The sequence below is a fragment of the Cyrtonyx montezumae genome, unplaced genomic scaffold (assembly GCF_038088225.1).
Source record: "Cyrtonyx montezumae isolate F1298 unplaced genomic scaffold, pur_monq_1.0 scaffold_18, whole genome shotgun sequence".
NCBI classification, from domain to species: domain Eukaryota; kingdom Metazoa; phylum Chordata; class Aves; order Galliformes; family Odontophoridae; genus Cyrtonyx; species Cyrtonyx montezumae.
Genome location: NW_027071914.1, coordinates 2151366 through 2173686, shown reverse-complemented (window position 1 = coordinate 2173686; position 22321 = coordinate 2151366). Strand labels below are relative to the sequence as shown.

Genomic DNA, 22321 nt, shown 5'->3' with positions numbered 1-22321 from the left:
CTGTGTCTGCAGAGAGCCTGAAATGGCAGCTCAGAAGGGGGTCTCTCCACTGATGTTTCCAGCTTTTTTCTAGAACGGGGAACTTGCCATTTTGTAAAATGCCCCCAGATCACCCCCTTTTGCTCTGGCATCTCTCTGTGGTTGCACTGGGTGCCCACAATTCCTTTTCTCTGCGTTCTCTTTTGAGGGCCACTGGATTTTGGAGTATAGCCCTTGCCCAGAAGCAGGCAACAGATGGCTGGAGTCTGTCAAAGGTAACCTGGGAAAAGGGAAGTGTGAAAACAGATTTGAAATATTCAGTCCCAAGCTTCACCCATACTATGGGTTTTCATTTTGTTTTGTGTGTACGTGAGCTCTAAGACTGCTTTGGAATAGTAGCATGTTTTGAAAAACTAAGAAACAGATACCAGCAATAGCAGAAGAGGAACAAAAAGGTGTTATTAACCACAGTTAATAACACAACAATACACACAGTTAATAACTCAACAATAAGTTGAGTTTGCACTCAAACTGGCAAGACAACAGGGGCAAAGGCACTGGGAGAAGATCTGTTGTGTGTGGCAGTGGTACATGGTTGGACATGGGTACGGGAGCAGTAGAAGTTTTGGGAGAGTGGTGACCACAGGTAAGCACTGCTGGATCTCTCACACACACACAGGACTCCTTTCTCTGTACCATTGTTTTTGCTTTCCAACTAAGAAACAAAGCACAGAACAAACATGGGGCACTCTAGCAAAGTGATGCTATGTAGGTGAGAGCAGAATCATGCTTTGGGAATAAAGAAAAGCTGTCACTCCCACTGCTAACAACACACAGTGCTGTTGCTTCCTGTGTGACTACAGAAGGTACGTTGAGAAGAGACTGCCACCCTCCCCTCCATCTCAGTGCAGGGCCAGCAGTGCTCTGCACACACTGCTTGCTTTGCCTCACCACCTTCACGTTAAAAGCACTGCACTGAGTTCTCCACAGGTACCGCAGTTCACACAAGAAAGGTTTCTCCAAAAGCTCCAATTTGCTGGCAGTGGGGCTGCTGCATCAGGTGTCTTTGGGGGGTATTTTTAGCCTTCATCTTTACTTCTATGTTGAATAAGAATGGGCAGCACCACCCAACAAATACGAGTTGAAACATCTCAAAAGCATCCTACTCGCATTCCTCTTCCATGCATCTGGAGGTCACTGTGCCCTCCTTTTAGCATGCACATACACAAGCCACAGCAGCACAGTCAGACATACAGTTTTAAAGGAAAGTTGATGAAAGCTTTTTTCTTTTTTCCTGTCACCCCTGGGGACCAAATAGCAAGAGCAACACGTTAAGATTTCCCCAGGTGGCCTTCTTAATACCCTAGATACCCTATGTTGTAGTTGGAATCTCCAAAGTGCTTCACAGACGACCCCATCTCTGTCAATAAATTACACTGATGAGTTTACCCTAGCATGCTCATACTGCCACACTGCTGATTCAAACGTCTTGCTGTTTTGTTTCACAAACAAAACAGGCTCTTGCACCAAAACAATGACAGTGAGCCAAATTCTAACTGAGATGCAGCTGTGCAAACTACGAGGGCGGCATATCAGTGACAGAGAGGAGCTGCAGCCCAACAGGATTCCTCTGCATCTCGGGGATGCATAGAGGACAAACACATGGCACATGGCACAGCCTCACATCTTCCTCTGGTACATTGTTTTGATGTGCCTGCCAAAGGATAATCTTTACACAAAAATACATTGCAACAAGCAGGTTAAAAAGGAGACGAATTCCTCTTGGTTCAAATTCCTGATTCTGTAAATTGCTTTCAGATTCCCCCCATCCCTCACTCCCATCCTATCCTCATCTCTGCGTAAGCATGATGTGGATTATCACAGAACAGGAAATACACCCGAGGAATTTCCTGCTAATTGTATCCTGCTTGATAAAGGAAATGGTCTAAGAAAGTTTGGTCTGGGCAGAAAAACCAGACTAGAAGAACAATCTGAGCTATCAGATGTACTGAGCTGATGCTGTGCCCCTCCCTTGATGAATGGAGACTACAGCAAGTTCAGGACAGGGCCATTGCCTTTGTTTTCAGAGCCTGATCTACACAAAGCACCAGAGTAACACAGATAGCTACAGGAAGCTGGACAGTTAGTACAGATGTCCTTGAATGAGCTTAAACTTGCGTGGACAAATGCCTTTCTCCAGATTCAGCTGCCCCAGTGGAAGAAATTACCATACCAGCTGCTTGCCTCTGCCTGCCTGACATTGGCTACTGCCTGCTGGGAGCATCCCTTAGCCACTGTGGTAGAAATGAGCTGACGTGCTTAGCACACACCTACAATATAAATTTTGAAGCAAACCTTGCTCACCGTGACTCAAAGGGTGCCCCCACGGGAGCAACTCACTGCCACAGCTTTAGGAATAATAACTGGGGACTGAAGGGCACCGACAAAGGCAAAAGATGGCTGAAGACAGCATTACTTCCACCAGCACAGGTGGATTCATCAATCGTATCCCACAGAAACCTGGGCCCTAGTCATCAGAATTTACTCTCTTGCTCCCAGTCCCACACAAAGTAAGAAGGCAGACCTTCCCTCCTGCCTGCCTGTTCCACTTACCAGCTCTAGTAACCACAGTGATGGGGCTCCAACCCCTGCAGCTCCAGTGGACTTGTCCTGTTTCCCAGGGCATGGCTCCACTCTGTGCCACTGAGCGTCATCATGTGGAGTCTGTCTGCACTCCAAGAGTGGGGCAGGGTGAGGGCAGCTTGTCTTGGCTGAAAGGTATGGAGACCAGCAGGCATGTGCTCACTGGCCCAGAAACAGGGGCTGGAGGAAGAGGTTCTCATTCCGAAAGGGAACGGGTGCTTTCTTTGCACATCTGAAAGTATATTTAAAACGAGATCTTAATGATGTATCAGACTACGGGAACAGCTTTTCCACTTGACTGGAAATAGACGCTAAGAAGTGAAAACAACTGAGAAAGAAAAGCATTCCCTTGCCTTAACTCCTTTTTGCCACGGTCCCGTGCCACCCTTCCTCTGGGAATACAGGCCCATGCCACGATGCAGTCCCACAAACCCTCTTCACCCACGGCCCATGGTACCTTCCATCTCCTCTTCTATCACTCGCAGCCTCTCCTGAGCATTCCTGTTCCCCACAGCAGCTGACAGTCGATAGTGCCTCATTGCTTCTGCCAGGTTCTGTTGCACCCCAAGGCCCTTCTCATAGCAAACACCCACGTGGTATCTGCTTTGGGCATCCTAGCCAAAGGAAGCAGCACAGAAATCAGCCCCACACGGTGAAGAAGTGACGACAGCACACAACAGACAGTCCTTACACCCTCTTTGAAGTTTATTCCTCTATCTTCGGTCCCTCAGACTGCATCTTCAGTAATTCTGTCCTTCCTTTGTCAAGCACATTGTCAAGCAGAAATTCTTACCAAAAATCTCTGACTCCACCCCTCCCTATCCCTTTCTAATTAAAGTCATTGATTGCCCTTTGCTCTCCAGGTCTGTGTCACAGGAATAAAAGAGCAGCTGTCTCCCCAGAGCATCCAGACTGCCTTGGGGGTCAGAGCTCAGAGGCCTCACTGCTCCTATATCCTGATCACACCCAAACTGTGAACACACCCCATGGAATATCCTACTACAGTTCACACTGATGTCTTGTAAAAACATAACAAATGCCAGAGGTCTTGTTACCACGGCTGGAAGATTCCCCTTGGCAACCCTGCAGTCCATCAGGCTGCAACGCAGCAGTGCACCACTAGCGTGCTCAGCTCCACCTAATTATATTCCAGAAGAAATCTCAGGCAGCAGAAAGGAAGTCAAGCAACTAAACGTTACAGAAAAAGTATGAGCTACTCAGACTCACACAGCTGCTGAGAATGAACTAGAAACTGCAGATGGGTCAGCAAATCCAAACTGAAACCCAAGATATGTTTGCATGTCAGCAGTGCAGTCTGATCCATCGACTGAGTGCTAGGAAAATGGTCTCAACAGAGAGCAAAATAGAAGAGATGGCAGTCCTGAAGACACTGAAAAAAATACACTAGGATAATGGTCATGAAGCCCTTTTTCAGTGAAAAACCCAGCAATGCTGCTTGAACAGTGTAACTGCCAGAAAAGTGATCTAAATAAGGCTTTGGAGAAAAAAAAAGTAAGTGGCAAGTTTGCAAGTTTTAATAAAGCCATGAGAAAGGAACATATTGCTAGTGTTGCTGTCTGGGATCTAGCTGGTGAAGGAAAGCAAAGAACTCAATGAGTGGGCGCCCTGCAAAATGTTTCAAGTCTCAGTTTATGACAGCAGTAAACTTCTTTAGAGATGAGGTAAGCACGTTGAAGGTTTGATTGCTCAGATATGACAGGGTAAGACAAGTCTGAAATATGCCACTAGTGTTTCTTACACGATGAACACCTCAAAGACCACCACCAGGAGAGGAGATCCTCAAATTAGCATGTGTGATTGTAATATACTTCGAACTCTGAAGTTCTGACTCTTTAAGAACACTCTTTAACACGTTTCTTATATTCTGCGCTTCTTCCATAAAATAAGGGAGAATAAAATAGATAAAATGGTTACTTTGGTAACCAAAGTAAAACTCAGTTCTCTGAAGTGTTGCTGTGTTTGGAAGAATACTTGTCAGAGCTACCCCTGTGACTTTAGCACAGCAAAAACCTGAAAAATATCAACTCCCTCAATTTTTGTGTTTGTTTTCTCCTTCTTAAGTTGTAGCTCAACAGTGCCATTTCTACCTCACTCATAACCAAGGATCTTTTAGCCAACTAAGCATAAGTTCTACTGAGCTGAAACACTCCAGGGTGCCAAGGTTCACTGAACATACTCATGGAGGATTTTTTTCCAGCTGAACACATGGGGTTACATCCCAGGGATCCTGCACATATGCCTATCACCAAAGACAAGGCTGTGATGTGTCTGTGGCCAGTATCCACTGGGAAGTGGAGCTGGGGAAATGGGACTGGCTTCTGGTAACTGTCTTGGCTGTGACCTAAACAAGCAGAATATAGACCCACTAAGGAGTACTGCTGGGACCAGCAGTTACCTTGCATTTTCTGCTTTCAGGGGTTTACTGTGCATTCAGTAAAGGACAATCAAGTATTTAATGAGATGATTCATTGATATATTGTGCAGCATATGCATCTGGCATCAGGCTAGAAGGAAGAACTCATCTATGAAGCTTACAAGAGATCTCTAGCAGAGTTGGAATTAAACAATATATAAACCATAAAGAACACGATACCTGAGCATTTGGGGCTAGCCTGGTCTAGTCTCACCTCTGGTCTAATGTCTGCATCCTTAAAAGTGGGTAAAAAGTGAAGTCAAAGTTTGCAAGAGATGTAATGTCATTCAGAGGTGATCAAATTTACTGTAAAGAATGAATTAATGAAGACCTCACAACACTATGAGAGGGCAATGCAATCACAAATGAAACTGCTGACAAATGCAAAGGAATGCATACAGACATGAATTTGGGAATCACCGTGATCTCTACCTGAAACCATCAAATCACCAATCACTGGCAAGCAAAAGGAAAAAAAGCATCAGCAACTATTAGAAAGGAATACAGAACTCAGCAGGGGATCTTGTTATGCCATATCCCTGGCAGGCCTCCATCCTGAGTCCAGTTTTAGGCCAAGCATTTTAAAATGGGAGAAAATTAGAAAAATACAAGAGAAGACTGGTAAAACAAATGTTACAGTTTAACTACATGGAGAGACAAAATAAACTAGGGCTCGGCAGCCTGCAGAAGAGATGACTCACAGAGGACATACTGAAGGCTGACAGAATCAGAAGTGCTTGCCAGAAGAAGGAAGTTATTCATTATACTCAATTACAAAGAAGTTGTAGGAACCCAAGTTAAAATGAAAGAGTTCTTCAGAAAAAAACTAGCTCCTTACAATACAGTGCAATCTGAGAATGAGTGAACAATGTTACAGTGCTGTAAAGAAAGCAGAAACCAGGCTGCAAGACATGAGATGTTATACTTCTCTAAGCATGGGTAAGGCCTCAGGAGAAGTAATGTGTCAGGCATTGTCCTTAAAAAAAAAAACAAAAAAAACCCCACAAAAAAGCACGGGTCACCTGGAAAAAATTCAACAGAGAGCAAGAACATTTAGATAACATGATGTGTGAGGACAAACTGAAACAACACGAGAAGGCTGAATAGGGATTTAAGTATTTAAGTGCATAAAAGGTCCCTGCAAAGAAATAGAAATAGTTTCTTCATCCTCCCTGTAGGAATCAAGAAATAATGGGCTTCTTTTGAAGAAAAGATTCAAGATAGACACAGTATAGTTCTCCCAATGATACAGTGGTGAAAGATTCTGACTGGAAGGATATAGAGGTTATGTAACAGAAAAGCTTTAAAACTATGCTGAGGGAGTATTTGTCGGAAACAGCATTAGCACTGGTCCTGCAAGAACTGCTCCAACCTAGTATGGCATTTTCTATGTTTGTGTTTTGTAAGATCTGTGTCCCAGGGCCTGCTTCCTCCCCAAGGTGTGCTCCACTCGGACCTTTCAGACAGCACAGTGAAGTCCTGGCAGTTACTCCCACCTCCAAGAAGCCCTGAAATCTTCCACCTGTAACTTGCAAAGATCCCAAAGTCAGAACAACCACAGCTTACAAAGGGATTACTTACGCCATTCCTTGCTGCCAGCAACAGGTACTTGAGACCTTTCTTTTCCTTAGGTTGTAGCCCCCTCATGTAGAACACTCCAAGATAAGCCTGGGCCTGCAGCAAAACCACATGATACAAATCAGCCAGGATTTTCCACCTTAATTACTCCTGTTTTTGCAACTTGTCCAATTGCCAGCAAAAGCTCTCCTGCTGGAGCAGAGCACAATCTCTGCCAACTCACCAGGGACACCTGCGAGACTCACATGCACAGTACCATGACTGCAGCAGAGCCTTCTAGGAGAATGAGGGCAGTCCTAAGAAACTCAGTCTGAAGTTATAAACATGAAAAATCCCATATGATCTACACAACTCCACTACACGCACAGTAACACCGCCATACCAGCACTATGAGACCCAGAATCTTGTTTCAAACTGCGCAGTGGAAGTCAGAGCCAGAGAGTGGCTCCTACTCGTGAGCTGTCCGTTAGACATAGCAGATGTAATTCCTGGAACAGAGCGCTACATGAGACACAGTCACTGCCAGAATGGCTCGCATTCGTAACACAAGATGCCACATGCCTAAATGTATCCCCTGAAGAGTGGGAAAGGAGGACAGGGTACACAGATCTATGCGGATGAATCATCTCAAGAAGTCAGAGATTCTGTGTGAGGATCTGTTCCTACTCGAGGCATCTCACGGAAGTTCCTTCACCAAAGCAACCTGTACTCTTGCAATTGGGAGGAAGTGAAATACAATTTTTCAACTGTAGGTCAGTTTTCCTAAGCTGCAGGTCTAATCTAGGTACTGGAGGGAACAGTTACATGCATGCTTGGCTCCAGCTTCAGAGCTCAGGTAATTCAAAAGCAGGCACCTGTGTCACACAAATCCTAAAGTTTTTCAGTCAGACTCATGCCTGTAGAGCAGGATGACTGACTAGTCTAAGTAGGGCAAAACTGGGAGCCTTGCACTTAAGGAACAAAAGGTATTTTGGAAAGATACCTCCGCTATGGCTGCAGGTAAGAGAGATCTGGTGAGATTATCCTACCAGAGTTTGAACTGCTCTTAATACTCAAGGTGTAAATGGCTTTTAGTGACCCCCCAAAATATGCCAAAACATGATGTTTGACCCAAATATAGATGTAGTGGAGACCTGTGTTAACTGAGAATACACTCTCCATTCTAGGAACCTGAAATCTGCTCTGATGAAGACCCCTATCTTTTGGATGCAGCAGCTTCTCTTCACTGACAACTGATGCATTCTCACTGCACATTCTCCAGGCATGGAACATAAAAGGCTGCCACTTGGCACTGGAGAAGGGACAACTTGACAGCTTTCTAAGAACTGGCGCCTCAAACTCACTCCTCTTTTGTAAAGTAAGAAAGTCTTATATAGTTGGCATCAGTTATGGCTGCATCCTCTCTTCAACCAGAAAGCTAAGAGGCAAGTATGTACCTCAGGCACATGATGGGGCCTGGAAATTGCACACTACTGACACTGGCAGTGGTAAGAGTACATAGGAAGAATTTTGCTTCTGGTCCTAAAGATATTGCTCTCTTTCCTATGAAAATGTTCAGCTTTTATGAACACTTCCAAGTGGGGGACACTAACCTCTGTAAGCCCGGCCACTGCTGCTTGTTCCAGGAAAGTCACTGCCTTCTGAAGCCTGTGCCATTCACTTTCAGGACTGTGGCATAAGAGGCATCTAGCATAGCGGTACTGTGCCATGGGGTGACAGCTGCTGGCTGCACAGTAGTAATAAAAAGCTGCCTGGAAAAAGAAAAACATGCTCATGTCAGTCAGGCAAAACACACCCTCAAACGACACTACTCCCCTCTGGCCAGGACAAGCATAACCCTTCTGTCCAGAGCTATCATAAGCTGCATACGCAGCCCTGGGAGCCTCAGGTTGCAGCCTGGCAACCCTCCCACACTTTCCTGCTGAAGAACACGAGATCATTCAAGTGAGACAGTGGACTACCACTGTACAAGAGCCCTCTAACCACCTCTGCCTTCTCTAGTCAAAATTCCGAGTTTTGAAGGGCATGGCACTGGGCCAATGATACCAAAGCTTATTTCATGCCAGTGGGGATCTGCACAATTACTCCAAACAAGCAGCCTCTGCAGATCTTTTTGGCTACAGAAGAGTGCTGACTATGGCCGCACACACTAGGTGGCAGGCTGTAGTTAAGGTAGCCAAACAGGATGGCTCACAATGTAAAGAAATGCTTGGATGTGCAGTGGTGTTTTAAATACAGCAACATGACAGGTTTCTCCTGGGTACTCTTCCAGCTGCTAGTGGCACAGCCTGTGTACCTGCAACAAGACCTCAGCAGCTATGAGAAAGGGGATTTCAGGAGCACACCTCTGAAGGGATTTATGATACTGAAGCCAGCAGTGCAAACCCACAGCTTATATCATTTCCAGCATTTTCCAGTCAGACTTCAGAGACTGTCACACCCATCCAAAGGGAGAAATGTGCCTGAGCACCCAATGAAGACTGCTTCCCTGGTGCATGCCACACACACACATGACCGTGCAAGCTGTGGATACCTTTTCCAAGTCTTTTTCTGTGCCTCTGCCATGCTCATAACACAGACCCACATTGAACTGGGCTTTGCTGTAGCCTCGATCTGCTGCCAGTTTGAAGCAGGTGTAGCCTATATGGTAATGGCCTGCTCTCATGCTTTCAATCCCTGAGAAGAAAACAGAGTGAAAACAGAGGAAAAGAGCAGAATGCAGTCACAGATGCCCAGAGCTACTGACCATCCTTGCCCCCCATGCCAAGTGGTCTGGCCCATTCCTAGCTGGCTCACCAGCCCCCATCCCTTCCACATAATCAAAGTTTCCATAGGGAAAACAGAAACACTATTTTAGGAACTATTCTGATCTCATTGCAAAGAAGGACCACGTACTAGCACAACATATGGCTAATGGAGAAGCAGTTTACTTTTCTAGTGCTGCAACTAGTGGTGTATGTAGGGCAGGGAGTTTTTTCTTAGATCACTACATCTTCCTTCAGCTCTTCTTAGAGTTGCAGTTCTGCAATTGCTTTTTCAGCTTGCCAGGAAGACTGAGATCTCAGACAATGAAAAAAAGAGCTGTGAAGATAGGACAGCTCATACTGCAAAAAGGACAGAGATGACTTAATTTTCAACCACAGATGTCAGGACAACAGTGCAGATTTCAACCAAGCCTGGATTTAAAAATGCTGATATAAATCAGGTGGCAGGATGAGACAAAAGGCAATAAATCTCTCAAAGTATAGTTGAAATTGCTAAAAGAAGGCTTCAGTTTGGGTATATGCCATCTCTGTATTCACATAAGGCCTGCAACTATTTGGAGGTCCTCCAAAAAGAGGAACGTGTGGTTTAAGGACAAAACAAACCCAAGCCCACATTACCAAGGATATTGAATGCAATGGAAATATCAACCCGGAAAATCTGCTGCAACTGAAAAGCAGCCTCCTCCAAATGCTCTCGCTGAGCTGGGTTTTCCTGCAGAGTCAAAGAAGAAAGTTATAAGACAGCAAAAACATACAAACTGTAAAAGAGATACTTCTTGGAAACGGAGCAATCTGATACTTGTACTGTCCTGTAGTAATCAAGAGGGTGATGTAATCTGGTGTCACATGTCCACACAAAAATCTCCCTGTTTTACACAGACACTGTTCATCTCTAAGCAGGGAGTCTGGTGTACTCACTCAGACTTCATTAGAACATATCAGAATGTAACAAATAGCAGACATATTTCGCCTCCTCAAAAGTAAGACTAGCCCTCAATCGCCCTCCTAGATCAATGCACAAGTGGCATTTCTCTCTGTCAAACATGCACTGACATATCCGTAACATCCTTTACACAATTCAAGCTGAGCCCACACTGACAGATTACTGAACACTTCGGTCTCCTAATAAGCCCCTGCACAGCAGAAACAATGTATTTTCTTTCTCCATAATGAACAGTATTTTTAACTTTACCAGAGCTCTGGGAGGTGGGAGGATTAGCCCGGTCTGCAGCTTTCATTTCCAAGCCTGAGTACAAATGTAGTGCCATCGAGTGGCAGCAGCACACACTGCACATAAGCTCAGATACCTCCCCACTCGGGGAGTCACACTGCAAAAATGCCCCTTGCCACCAAATTGCTTTTTACAGCTCACCCAGCACTCTGAGCTGCTCACAGGAGCACAAGACACAGACCGAATCATCTCTCTGGAGAGCCTCTGAGACCTGTCCCACTGCACACAGCCCCGCAGGTGGATGGGGAGCTCACTTCTCACTTCCCTGGGTAGACCAAGTGAAAATCTTCCACTCAGAGGTCACATCCATGTCAGACTGGATCTCACTTTGTTAAATCCTGAATATATTTTCATTCGGTTCGGAGTGTCCTTGAGTAACTGCTAAGCGGAGTGACTTTTAAAATGGGGAGCTCTGGACTGCAAGGAATTAACAGGCTTAATTGCAACAAAAACAATAACATGATTTATAACCTTATGACTCTCAACCTTATATAGCTTCTTCAAGCCCAAAGTCTCTCTTCCTCCCTCTAACAGACAAGTCCCAGTCTTGATTTGCAGCTCTGAGAAGGATGACACCACCTTCTCCAGTCACGGACTTGTCTGGTAAAAACCAAAATAGCAACAGTACACAGTCACCTAGTGAAAGATAGCATCAAAACACAAATATACCACACTCGTGCTACTGGACAGCTGGTGGCTTTTTTGGGCACATTTTCTTCCACTGTTTCTTTACTAGCACTGCTGTTATACAGACACTTTAAAGCATGGGGATGTCAGCTTGTGGCTCCTGGAACTCTGCTCTGGCTGAAGGGCAGCATCTCACATCTTTCATTGTCCCGGCCTCCAGCTATGCAGTGCAGAAAGCAGTCTTGTGTGTGAGTGGATTGCTCAGACTGTGCTTGGGGTTGCACTGAGACGTCTTTCTGTAGCGAAGGGGCCTCAGGCACAGACGGAGCTCACGAGGAAATGAAAGCTTACCTTTGTACTGTGAGGAACTGGCCTCAGGCTGGAGCACTGAGGGACTGGGAACTCCCCTGCATTAAAAGAGGGACAAAAAACAGGGTTAAGTGAGGTTGTATATTCACTTCTTCCTTCTGATACCTTTCTCTGCTCTTCAATTCTTTCCTAGGCTACTGACACGTGCCCAGTTAGGGACATTGATAACAGAAGGAACTCTGACCTTTGTATCATAAGCAGCTAAGTGCCATGTGAATACAGCCCTGGAATCTGCAGCTACCTAATGCAGCTCCTCCAAAAAGGGCCAAATCTTGACCTGCCAGAACAAAAAGATAGACAATCTCCTGCTTCTTCTGAAAGTTTGTTCCAGCAACTCATAATCATGGCTCTAAAAATCTGTGCTTCATTTCAAATTAAAATACATCTGCTTTCTGCTCTCTGGCACCCACTCTCCTAAGCTTTTGTCTCTTCACTAAAAAGCCCATTCTCTTTTTCAAAGTCCTGTTACAACTAATCAACCCCTCTTGATTCTTTTCTGTGATTCTAAACAGACTGAGCTGTTCACGTCGTTCAACTGAAGCACTTTTCTGCCTGAGTTGATTAATTTGATGACTTTTTTGCCACTATTCCTGAAATTTCAACACTGTTGTTGAAGTAAGGACACTCTCACCAGTATCACAGAAGGGATAAAATTGCCTCCTTATTCAAATTCATAACCACCTAGTTTTTATGTGTCAGATTCATACTCCTGTTTCCTGCTGGCCACAGCATCAGACTGAGATCTTATGTCTAGGTGCTTGCCTACCCTAGTTCCTTTTCTGGGTAATTTTTATTGCAGTCTACAGTTCTGCTTCTGTAAGGGGATGATCAGACGTGCTACTCTGGCTGTACTGTTTGCAGGCTCATGTTATCACCCCACCTACTCATCACTGCCCTCTCAGAGATGGTGGCACAACCACCTGTTAAGCCATTATCTGTCTGAGTTCAATCCAAATTATCTAATGAAAACATGTACAACAAAAGCTAAGGCACCTCGCTCTCGACAGCACCGTGCTGGCAGTGATTACACAAGCATTTATGCCAGCTGCTCCAAGAGTACAGTGACCTCCAGCAAAAAGGACGAACAGCGAGGTTTGACTGAGGCCAATTATTTTTTAACCTGAATCACCATAAGCAGCTAGGTCCCACCGGGCACCTAACACCAGGTGGTGAAGCCGGGACCACTTTAAGCTGGTGCTGCTAGCAGAAATAGCTGTGTCCTCCCCACATCTTCCCATCACCCTTCCAAGATGCATGGCTGCAGAGCCAGGAACTAAAATGAGTGTGAAGTCAGACCTTTTGGAGCCTCAGTGCCTTGACTGCCATCACCATATGGCTCTGCAAACACCTGAGCTGGCAAAGGGGCAGAAGTGAGTGTGGGACAGGCAAGATCGCTTTCAGTGCCTGCACCATCTCACAGGGCACGAAGCTGTGACCTGCCTTCCAGCTGCAGCCTCATTTATCCAGGAACAATAATTCCCCTCTGGCTGTATTAGAATGCACTTTATCTGAACAAGTCTCACTCACCCAACAAGCGAGATCACTACGGCAAACACAAGTTCACTTTATCATTCCAACAAAAGTAATACGTTCTGCAAATTTATTAGTTGTGCTTTACAATTTATTTTCAGATCAGACATAAAATGATCTGATCTTCCTCACTATTCTATCTCCTGTCAGTATCTCCCTCATGATGTAGGTTTTTTTTTAAACAACAGTAAGTCCTGTGGGAGAAAAATAAAAATAGTCTGTATTAAAAAATTGTCCGAACTATTTGTTTAAAAAACATTAATTCTTTCATGCTTCCAGGAAACTGTCAGGCTGTGGAAGCATCCCATGCCCCCTCTCCCACTGGAAATCTCTCCTCCAATCTAATCCCAGTAATCTTCCCAGACTAGAGTTACCACTGCCAGAGATCAGAAGATCATTTGGAAGGAAACACAGGGACCAGCCAATCCTGACACTCAGTCCTATCTCCTGATGGATTAGATTAATGAATTCTCTTGGAAGTCTCATCTGAAGCTGGGCAAGCCACAAATCAAAACTCCTCATGGAGATCATTACTCTTAGAATTTGTCTTGTCTCACAGCAGCCCTCTCAAAACCAGACATACAATCTAACACATTGTTCAGGCTCCTCCAGTCGTATGTGGAGAAACAGGGACCCCTAAGCAGCACAGAATCTTGTTCTGCTTCAGCAAATTGGGATTAGAATTTTCTGTGCAACAATATTTCTACCCCTTTAAATCTGTGTTATGATGTAACATGACTATGCACTCTTTTTTTTTCTTTCCCGTGAGGTTTTACAGCTAATAAATGCTTTGTATTTCCCCACTGTTCATCCCGCACTTACCAAATGTTACTCGAAGCTAACTCCAAATGCAGAATTATTAACCTTCTCACAGATAGTCTAGATTGCTCACAACGAAACATCCAAACACTTCACAGGAATGAATTCACAACAAGAGCTGGCCACAATCCAGGATTTCTGCCTCATGGAAAATTTGAGTGTTTCCAATTGGTTTCATTGTGCTTTGAAACGAAAACACACTTTGGAAATATCTGTAATCTCAGAATTGAAATAACAAATTTTACAGTCCTGTCAGGGGTAAAAAACAACTCCCCAAGGCAACATTCAGCTGCTGTACCACTGGGAATGGCTGTAATCACCTGCTCCTGCACTACGTGCCTTTAACTTTCTGAAACAAAAGCTCTGAGTGAGACAAAAACTGGCTGCAAAAATAGCATGTGATCACGCATGTGAAAACTTGCTGACAGTAATATCTGGAGTTACATTTAAAACAACTTTTCAACACATGTCCTCAAGTTTTCTTTTTAAAGTTTTTTTTTGTTTGTTTGTTTCAAGTAATAGATTCTATCCTGTTGTATTATATAAAAACTGGGATGGGTCATCGGCGCAGCTGGGACTTTGGTATACAACACAAAGATCTTTGCTGCTCAAGAAAACAGAGTAGCTGTGCTGAGCTGTTTCAGAGTAGCACATTCCTGTGCTGCCCACCACCCTTTGCTGCTACTTTTTAAGCAGAAGAGTCAGTCTCTCTTTACCATTGTCTCTCTCATCGTTTTCTATTGCATTTTGGTTACTGTTTTTTAAGACAGAGCGCTCTTCCCCAGTTGTTCACAGGGTGTGGCTATGTAATATTACAGACTTAAGATCTATGATACTGTTTTGGCCTCAGCTCCTTTCTTTGCAACAAATAACGTTTCATTTACCTCACTGCTATTTGGCACGGACTTCAGAGTTTCAAAACCAAATTCATCGTGACTGCAGATGCCCCCTCTGCAAAGTAATCGTTAATCTGAGACTCTTCACTCTGTATGTGTATTTACAGATACAGTTCCCTGCACATACTCCTTTAACCTACCTTGAGATTACCCTCTTAGTTCCTGTGCAATCTTCTGCTGTGACTTTCAGGTTTGACTATCCTGAATAATTTTGTAATACATTTGCTTCTCCTGTCACCTCACTCATCACCTTTTTCCAAATCACTGCTGACTCTGCTAAGCAGAGCAGGTTTCTGTAAAGCACTTAGGGGAATCCACTAGTAATGGCTTTCCATCATGAAAACTATTTCTTATGCTTTAAGGAATTTCTAGCCAAAGAGCAGTCCCTCTGTCTTCCTTCACAACAGCTTTATTCCTCCAGATAGCTTTGGCTTAGGTCCTGGTTGAGAGATTTTCAGAAAGCTAAAAGCTGGATAATCTTGCTCCACATGCCTGTTGACTTCTCCAGAGAACTCAAATAGATTTACAAACTCTAACTCTGTTCTCTGTTAAGACTCAGGTAATGGAGCAAGCTGGACAGAAATGGCTTCCTAAGCCCTTCCAGACCTTTGATATAGTACACTCATCCAGGTACCTAACATTTCTATTCTATAATACAGTTTCTATCACCCTATAATTACATTTTTTGCAGTTCCATGGCACAAACAACCCCACTTTTCTAAGGCTACTGTTTAATTTGTCAGTGTTCAGTCTGGTCATACAGCAGATTTCAGCTCTGGATTACATACCATCATTAGAGACTTAGTGATTTCATAGCCTCCAGAGAACATCTGAACAAAGAGCATGTGGCCTTAGTGACTTGTCACGGTTCAATTTGTCAGTTTGCCTAAAAGCTCTCCCTATTGACTCTCAGTAGGAAACTGTTAGATATAGACACACATTCGCTGCCAACTGTGCCAACTGAAGACAGACCTGTCTCCACTTATTCCCCACCACCTCTCCCAGAGGTCCATGTCCAGTCATCTGCCAGCAAGGCAGTGTATCTGAGTGCTTCTTAATATGCTTCAGGCAAAAGCAGATGGGTTAAACAGTCTAATTGGCAGTTTAGGTAAATTAACCTGGCTGTTTTCCTGGAGCTAATTAGGAACATGGAAACAAAATGCTCCATTTGCCAACTGATGGGAATGGTAACCTCTGGCAGGAGATGGCTTTGATAAGCAGTGATGGGCAGTAGCTTAAATCAGCACAGAAGCAAGTAACGAATGGGGAACCCCCTTGACCTTTCTTGCAAGCCGTTACATCACCTAACATCTGTGAGCTGTTTATTTAATGTTTCTTTTCTACACTGTGATCATATGTTGTCCTAAAGCTACTATTAGTACTTATTCATCTAGCGAATAACCCTTCTCTAGGCTTCATCTGACCTTCCTTGATATGACTTCATGTTTTAGACGTTAGGACACGTTTTTCTGGATAAGACAATTTTTTCAGAAGTATATTTTCCTGTTTTTCTAAGACCTATTTTATTAAGAATTCCTTTAATAGCCCCTTCCACTACCCTGTCTGCAGTACAAACGCTCATTTTCGTGCTCCTGGAAGAAATTAATTCCCCTAGTGTCACACACTGTACAGCAAGTTGCTCAGATCTCTTTGCAGAACTTTGCAGCATTCTCCTGAACCCTCTTGATTGCAAACGTCTGTCCACGAGAAAAGAACAGAAACTGGATGTTGTATGCTAGTCACAAAGGCACACCAGCACTGGGAAAGTCAAGACTGCTGCACAATTATACCATGGGCTCCTCCCCCCTTTCAGGAGCTGTTTTCCTCCTGTCTCTGGACTCCTGACTCATCATTCCAGAGTTCTGTCTATCCATTCCCTCCTCCAAATCTCAAGAAATGGCTATATGCTTCTCTCCTAGCTTTGTCTTAGGAAAACTCTGAAGTCCTTCTGCCCTGTATCCTGCCCTGTAGCACATTACACATACCTTCTTCTGCCCAGAGCTGACTCCCTCCTGACCCCAAGGGGATGCCTGAAGATGAAGTCTCTGTTGTAACCTCTGCTTTCTGCAGGAAGCAGGGCCCCAGCTGGGCACAGGGAAGGCCAGCTGAGGCATCAGGCACCACTGAAACACAGAGCACGAGTCAGTTCCCATGAACCACGCTGCATCCGCTCTAGGAGGCAAAATAGAACTTATCTACCCAGCTGCCTTCTCTGCTATGGCAACAAAGGCAAGCAGGAGAGCTCATGGTGTAATGTCTAGATCGGAGGACAAATATAATGGGAAGGAGAATGTAATGTGGAATTGCATCAAATAGGTAAGAAAGAGCGAGATTCCCCGAGCAGATACCAGCCCTCAATCCCTTCAGAGAACTTGAAAGCTGCCTGTCAACTTCTGACAACAGCAGGAGAGATGTGCGCTGCCGGGAGGCAGAAACCCTGCCCACAGCCGGGTCCTCCCAACCCAGCGCTGCTGACCTGTATGCTGCGCGGGCAGCGAGGGCAACCAGGGAGGCTTGGGCTCCCTCCTGGCGTCCGGCAGCGATCGCAGCCACGAGATCTGCCTGACCAGCTGCAGCAGGAGCGCGGCCAGTGCCCCCTGAAGAAGAGACAACACAAGTCAAGGATGCTTCCAACCCCCAGCACGCCTGGGCCCGGGAAGCTGCTCCACGCAGCTCAGCTCCCTGCAGGGCACGGGGTCCCCCTCCCACAGCCGCCTCTCTCACCCAGGTGACCGCATCCAGCACGGAGTAGCGCGGCACCAGGCCGGGCAGCGGCTGCCGCCGTCCCTCACGCTCGCGGCCATCGCAGGCCCCGCCGCACCTGCAAAACACAAGGCGGTGACGGCGGCCCTCACGCCGCGAAGGACGGGCAGGGCGCACCGCCCGCCCGCAGGGAAGGCCGAGGGCCGCACTCACCGCGCGGAGCCGCGGCTGTCGGCGGAGTCGGAGGCGGCGGCGGCAGCGGCCGCGGGGCGGGCGGGAGGCGGCAAGCAGCGGGCGAGGCCGCCGCGGCCCAGCAGCAGCAGCCGCCACATGCCGCCCGAGGGACCATAGAGAGGGCGCGTTGCTCGGCGGCCGCGGAGCAGAGCGGCTCCTCGTGGCCTTACAGAGGGCGGGACACGGGGGGACTCTTGGGGGTCCCGCGGGGTTGGGGCGGCAGCTGTGCAGCGAGAGGAGCCCTGGCGGGCGGAGCGGGCTGAGGACAGCGGGATGGGGCTGCGGGCGGCCTGAGGCCGCGACGGGGGCGGGGAGGGATAGAGCGGCGCGTACCATAGAGAGGAGGCGGAGCGCCCGCCCTCCCCTTACCGCCACGCGGGATCCGCGCGGAGGACCCGGGCTCTGGGTGAGGGGTTGGCCCCATGTGAGACTGGGGACGGACGCACAGGGGGATCCCCTGTAGCAAGAGGAAACGGTTTCAAACTGAAAGATGAGGGGTTTGGATTGGATGTAAGGAAGAAGTTTCAATGAGAAGAGTAGCGAGCCACTGGCACCGAGTGCCCAGAGATGCAGTGGATGCCCTGTCCCTGCAAGGTCAGACTGGACTGGGCTCTGAGCACCTGATGGAGCTGTAGGTGTCCCTGTTCACTGCGGGGAGTGAGGTGACCTTTAAAGATCCCTTCCAACTCAAAATGATTCTATGAAAAAGGTCATGTCAGGTGTGATCAGAAACTTGAGCAATCCTGCAATCAGTGATTTGATTAGTTATGAACATTCATAAGTGGGAAATGGAATAAATGAAACGGTGAATGGAAATGTGTGAAATAATGCATTAAGTGAGCTTACAGCACCTCTGTCAGCCCGCAGCCTTGTTCAGTGATGGAGGTGCTCATGGAGGATCCAGGGCTCTGTGTGCTGCTGTGTTTGGTTCAGCTGTGCTGCAGCAGGAGATGGCAGAGTTCCCAACCAGCGGCACTGGTGTGAGAAATGGATGTGCTTCCTATTCTCCTTACCCTGGTGGATTCCTTCAGTAGTATGAGTGCTGCTGCTCCTGTGCTCTTTCTTGTCTGTTTCTTAGTTCTGTAGGCACATAAATTCTTAGTCATTCTGGCAATTTGTCTCTTTTTCGAGAATATGGTTTTCCCTTTGCTGGTAATTCTTGTTATGAACTTGTGGTTCTTGTTCAGCTTTATTCCTGCTGTCTGCATTGACGGCTGCAAGGTTCAGCTCTGAATGTGGCTTTTAAGGGGATATGAAATCACTGCTGTCATCCTGAAAGCTTTATCCAGCCACTATATTTCTTTCTTCACTCTTTTTTTTTTTTTTTAATAGTATCATATGGAGCATGTTGTTTATCATTTTCTCCCCAGATCTGTCCTGACACTGTAATTATAAAGTTGTTTAGCTATCTGTTTTAGTAAATGTATCTGTATAAAGCACTGGATGTTATGATTGTCTTGCTATAATATTACTAGATGTATTTCCCAACCTACTAAGTTTGTTTGGAGATGAAAATTAGATGCAAAATAGAAATATAAGCACCTCCATTCTGTAATCTTGCCATAATTTTCTCTCTCATCAATGTAGTATCAGTAATTAATGCTCCTAGAAACGTACACTTTCTTTGTTGCTGTGGGTTTATCCAAGATCTCAGCTAATCACAGAATTATTGTTGCTGTTATCCTAGTTTTCTTTCAAGTCCCCAGCTGCCTGGTGTGTGATACTCTGTCTTTTCTGCAACTGGCAAGTCAATAGCGGAGCTAATCTGTTTTGATTCATATCATGAGGATGCCACAGGAGTTGGAACAACTTCAGTTGTGCAATTGCTGCGCATTTATGGCTTCTACTCTGGAAAAGGAAAATAGCTGAATGGAGAGGAGATGAGGGAGCCTCTGAGCAATGAGGGATGGGACTGTCCAGAGCGAGTATCAAGTGGAGATGGCCAAGGTTGGAGATGCAGGCTGGTGTAGGGTAACACGTCTAAGGGAGCAAATGTGGTAGAGAGATGTGACTGAGCTGTGCAGGAAGGAGGGCTGTGTGTTCTGTGCCTGCTCAGGTCAGCTGTCCTTGCAGTGAGAGAGTGGAAAGGACATGGGGAACAAAGGTGATAAGCCATGAGGGATTGCTGCAGGTGCCAGAGTGCCTGACTACAGCTTTTCTGATAGTAGGTGGTGGGATTTTATCCCTTGCCTCCAAGGATGCTGAGGGAAGTAGGCTATGTCATTGCAGGGTCACTTTGAAAAGTCGTGATAATTCAGGAGAGGTTTTTGTTGATTGGAAAAAGGCAAATGTCATGCATACAGGGGTGGAAAGAGGGATTGGGCAGTTTTAAAGCAGTCAGCGTAACCTCAGTCTCTGGAGGGGTGGTGGCACACCTTTTCCTGGAAAGCCAGGGCATGTGAAGGGCAAGAAGGTTTTGGGAACAGCCACTGTGAGCTTGACAGGTGCAAATTGTGCCTCACCAGCCTGTTTGCCTTCTGTGATGAGACTGGCTCAGTGAACAAAGAGAGCGAGCTGCGTGTGTTGTGTACACTGACTTTAGCAAGGCTTCTGACATTGTCTCCAGTAGTACCGTTTTACCAAATTGGTGAGGTATGGGCTGGATAAATGGGCTATAAATCTGACAGAAAATCACTTGGATTCCTGGGCTCAGACGATGGGGACTTGTGGGATAGCCGACGGAGTGACCTGAAGAGGCAAAGAGATCTGGGCTTGTTATCACATAATAATTTAAAGAAAATAAATACTTTGCTCCTTAAGGGATATATTTATTTTGGTGGAAAGAAGAATCCAGGCTGGTTGGAGAAAGTAAGCTAAAACCAAACACTGAAGTTCTAAGAGGTTATACAAATTGTCTGGTTTTACAAAAGAGTGAGAATTCAAATCACTCTTTCATTTGTTGGTTTAAATACTCTTCAGTGTGAGTCCCTCCTCTAAAGTCTGGGCAAAACCAAGTTATCTCCACATTCCTCGTTGCCACTGTGACTTTATTCCCCGTGTACTGGAACTGTTTCCTCCTGTCTCACACTGGTCTTGGGGTGAGTTGGGTAATTATTTCATCTGCATTTCCTTTTTCTGCATCTTGAGCGAAGTAGCTCTGTGGAAAATGTAGGCTTTCATGCACGTTTTTTCTCTAGTTAGAAATTTATGGTAGAAATATCAGGCAACTCTGACCAAGTATACTTGAAACGCTGTAATTATAGATGATCTAGTTTCACAGCTCACAGACAAAGAAAATGTGTTTTACTTTATTAGATTTCTTATAATATGTTCACACAAAAACAAATGTACGTGTACACACTCTGTCAATACTGCCAACTGCAATTTATTAGGGTTTATAAATTTATTCCACTAGGTCACTTTACTGTTAAACAGACAATGAATGCAGGATCAGTGCTAAAGATGGGAAACCTACATTTCCAAGTAAACAATCTCATCTTTCTACTAATGGGTTTATAAGGGACATTTTTGAGGAGATCATAATTAATCACAGACTTAAAACCTGAGCTGTGTTTCTCTTAATGTGGTTGTGTTTTTCTAATATGAAAATAATGAAGGGAAGATATTTGGGCATTGGCTGGAGCTTGCACTGCTGCTCGTGCTTCTCTGCCTGCTGCAATGCCCCTCAGTCAGTCACTGTAATCCAGAGCTGATGCTGGGAACGTGGTTGGGGGATGTATCTTGTTGCTTTGTGATGAACTCCAAGGCCCTGGGAGAATCTCTTGGTGTTGACAGCCCCTGACAGTAAATGTCACATGAATTCCGAGGGAGCTCAGAGCCTTTTGGTGACTGCTATGAGAAGAGACATAATGACAGAAAACCTGATTGATGAGCAATGCCACAAGTAGAGGGAGTGCTGTGTGGTGATTGCCTATAATTGAATGGTCCATGGAAGTTATTTCTGGGTTTCCTTTGAACGGTGACATGCACTCCAGAAGTGTTTTCACATGGGAGACCTGCAGATTTTAACCCTTGCACTCAGCAGCTCCCTGTTAATGCCGCATTAACAGACCTTAAAATTTAGTGGTCTGTTTTCACTTGGTGCCCAACGCTGAGCTGTATCACAATAATTAAACAAATGTCGACAACCAAAGATGGTTGGTCGTGCAATTACCTCTGGAAATGTTTCATTGTCAGCTTTTGCCTCCTCTTTATATTGCTTCCTCCTCGTAGCTCTGCTCTGTGATCTGACAGCGCGGAGACGTTGATTATCAAGGTTCTCCCGATTCTGATGATGTGCTGCTGTACCACGGGCTTGTTGCAGCCATGTTAAGCACCACGCTGATGCTCGTGGCATTAAATGGGAATGTGAGCCGTTCTAGACCCCTCACCCAGGAAAGCATCTGCCCTCGCTGGCCAATTAAATTGCCTTCCTTCTCATTAAAACCCTTGTGCAGGCTCTGGTATGTCACAGATCTTTAAAATCTCCATTATAAATTCCACTTTCTTCTGGGTATTTTTAGCTTATACTTGAAGAGATGATTATTGTCTCTTGCACTTAACCATATCAATT

The 22321-nt window shown here is 45.5% G+C and overlaps 1 protein-coding gene across 1 annotated transcript; it reads right to left on the bottom strand.

The window, feature by feature from the left end:
- Positions 1-1188: 1188 nt before the first annotated feature.
- On the bottom strand, positions 1189-17917 carry DELE1 (DAP3 binding cell death enhancer 1). The gene is made up of 11 exons (XM_065734460.1): positions 17788-17917; positions 17596-17692; positions 17348-17468; positions 16857-16994; positions 11609-11664; positions 10018-10111; positions 9168-9310; positions 8227-8385; positions 6638-6730; positions 3080-3236; positions 1189-2854 (listed from the first exon to the last, which is right to left on the bottom strand). Exons 1-11 carry the CDS (start codon positions 17904-17906, stop codon positions 2598-2600), a joined length of 1434 nt encoding a protein of 477 aa, XP_065590532.1. The 5' UTR covers positions 17907-17917; the 3' UTR covers positions 1189-2597.
- Positions 17918-22321: the final 4404 nt, after the last annotated feature.

Excerpts from the sequence above, each read along its gene's own strand:
- DELE1 (XM_065734460.1), bottom strand. The coding sequence starts at position 17,906 with ATGTGGCGGCTGCTGCTGCTGGGCCGCGGCGGCCTCGCCCGCTGCTTG. Across the intron at positions 11,665-16,856 it reads TCAGCTCTGGGCAGAAGAAG|GGGAGTTCCCAGTCCCTCAG; the intron begins GTATGTGTAATG and ends CTTTTAATGCAG. Across the intron at positions 8,386-9,167 it reads CAGAAAAAGACTTGGAAAAG|GCAGCTTTTTATTACTACTG; the intron begins GTATCCACAGCT and ends TTCTTTTTCCAG.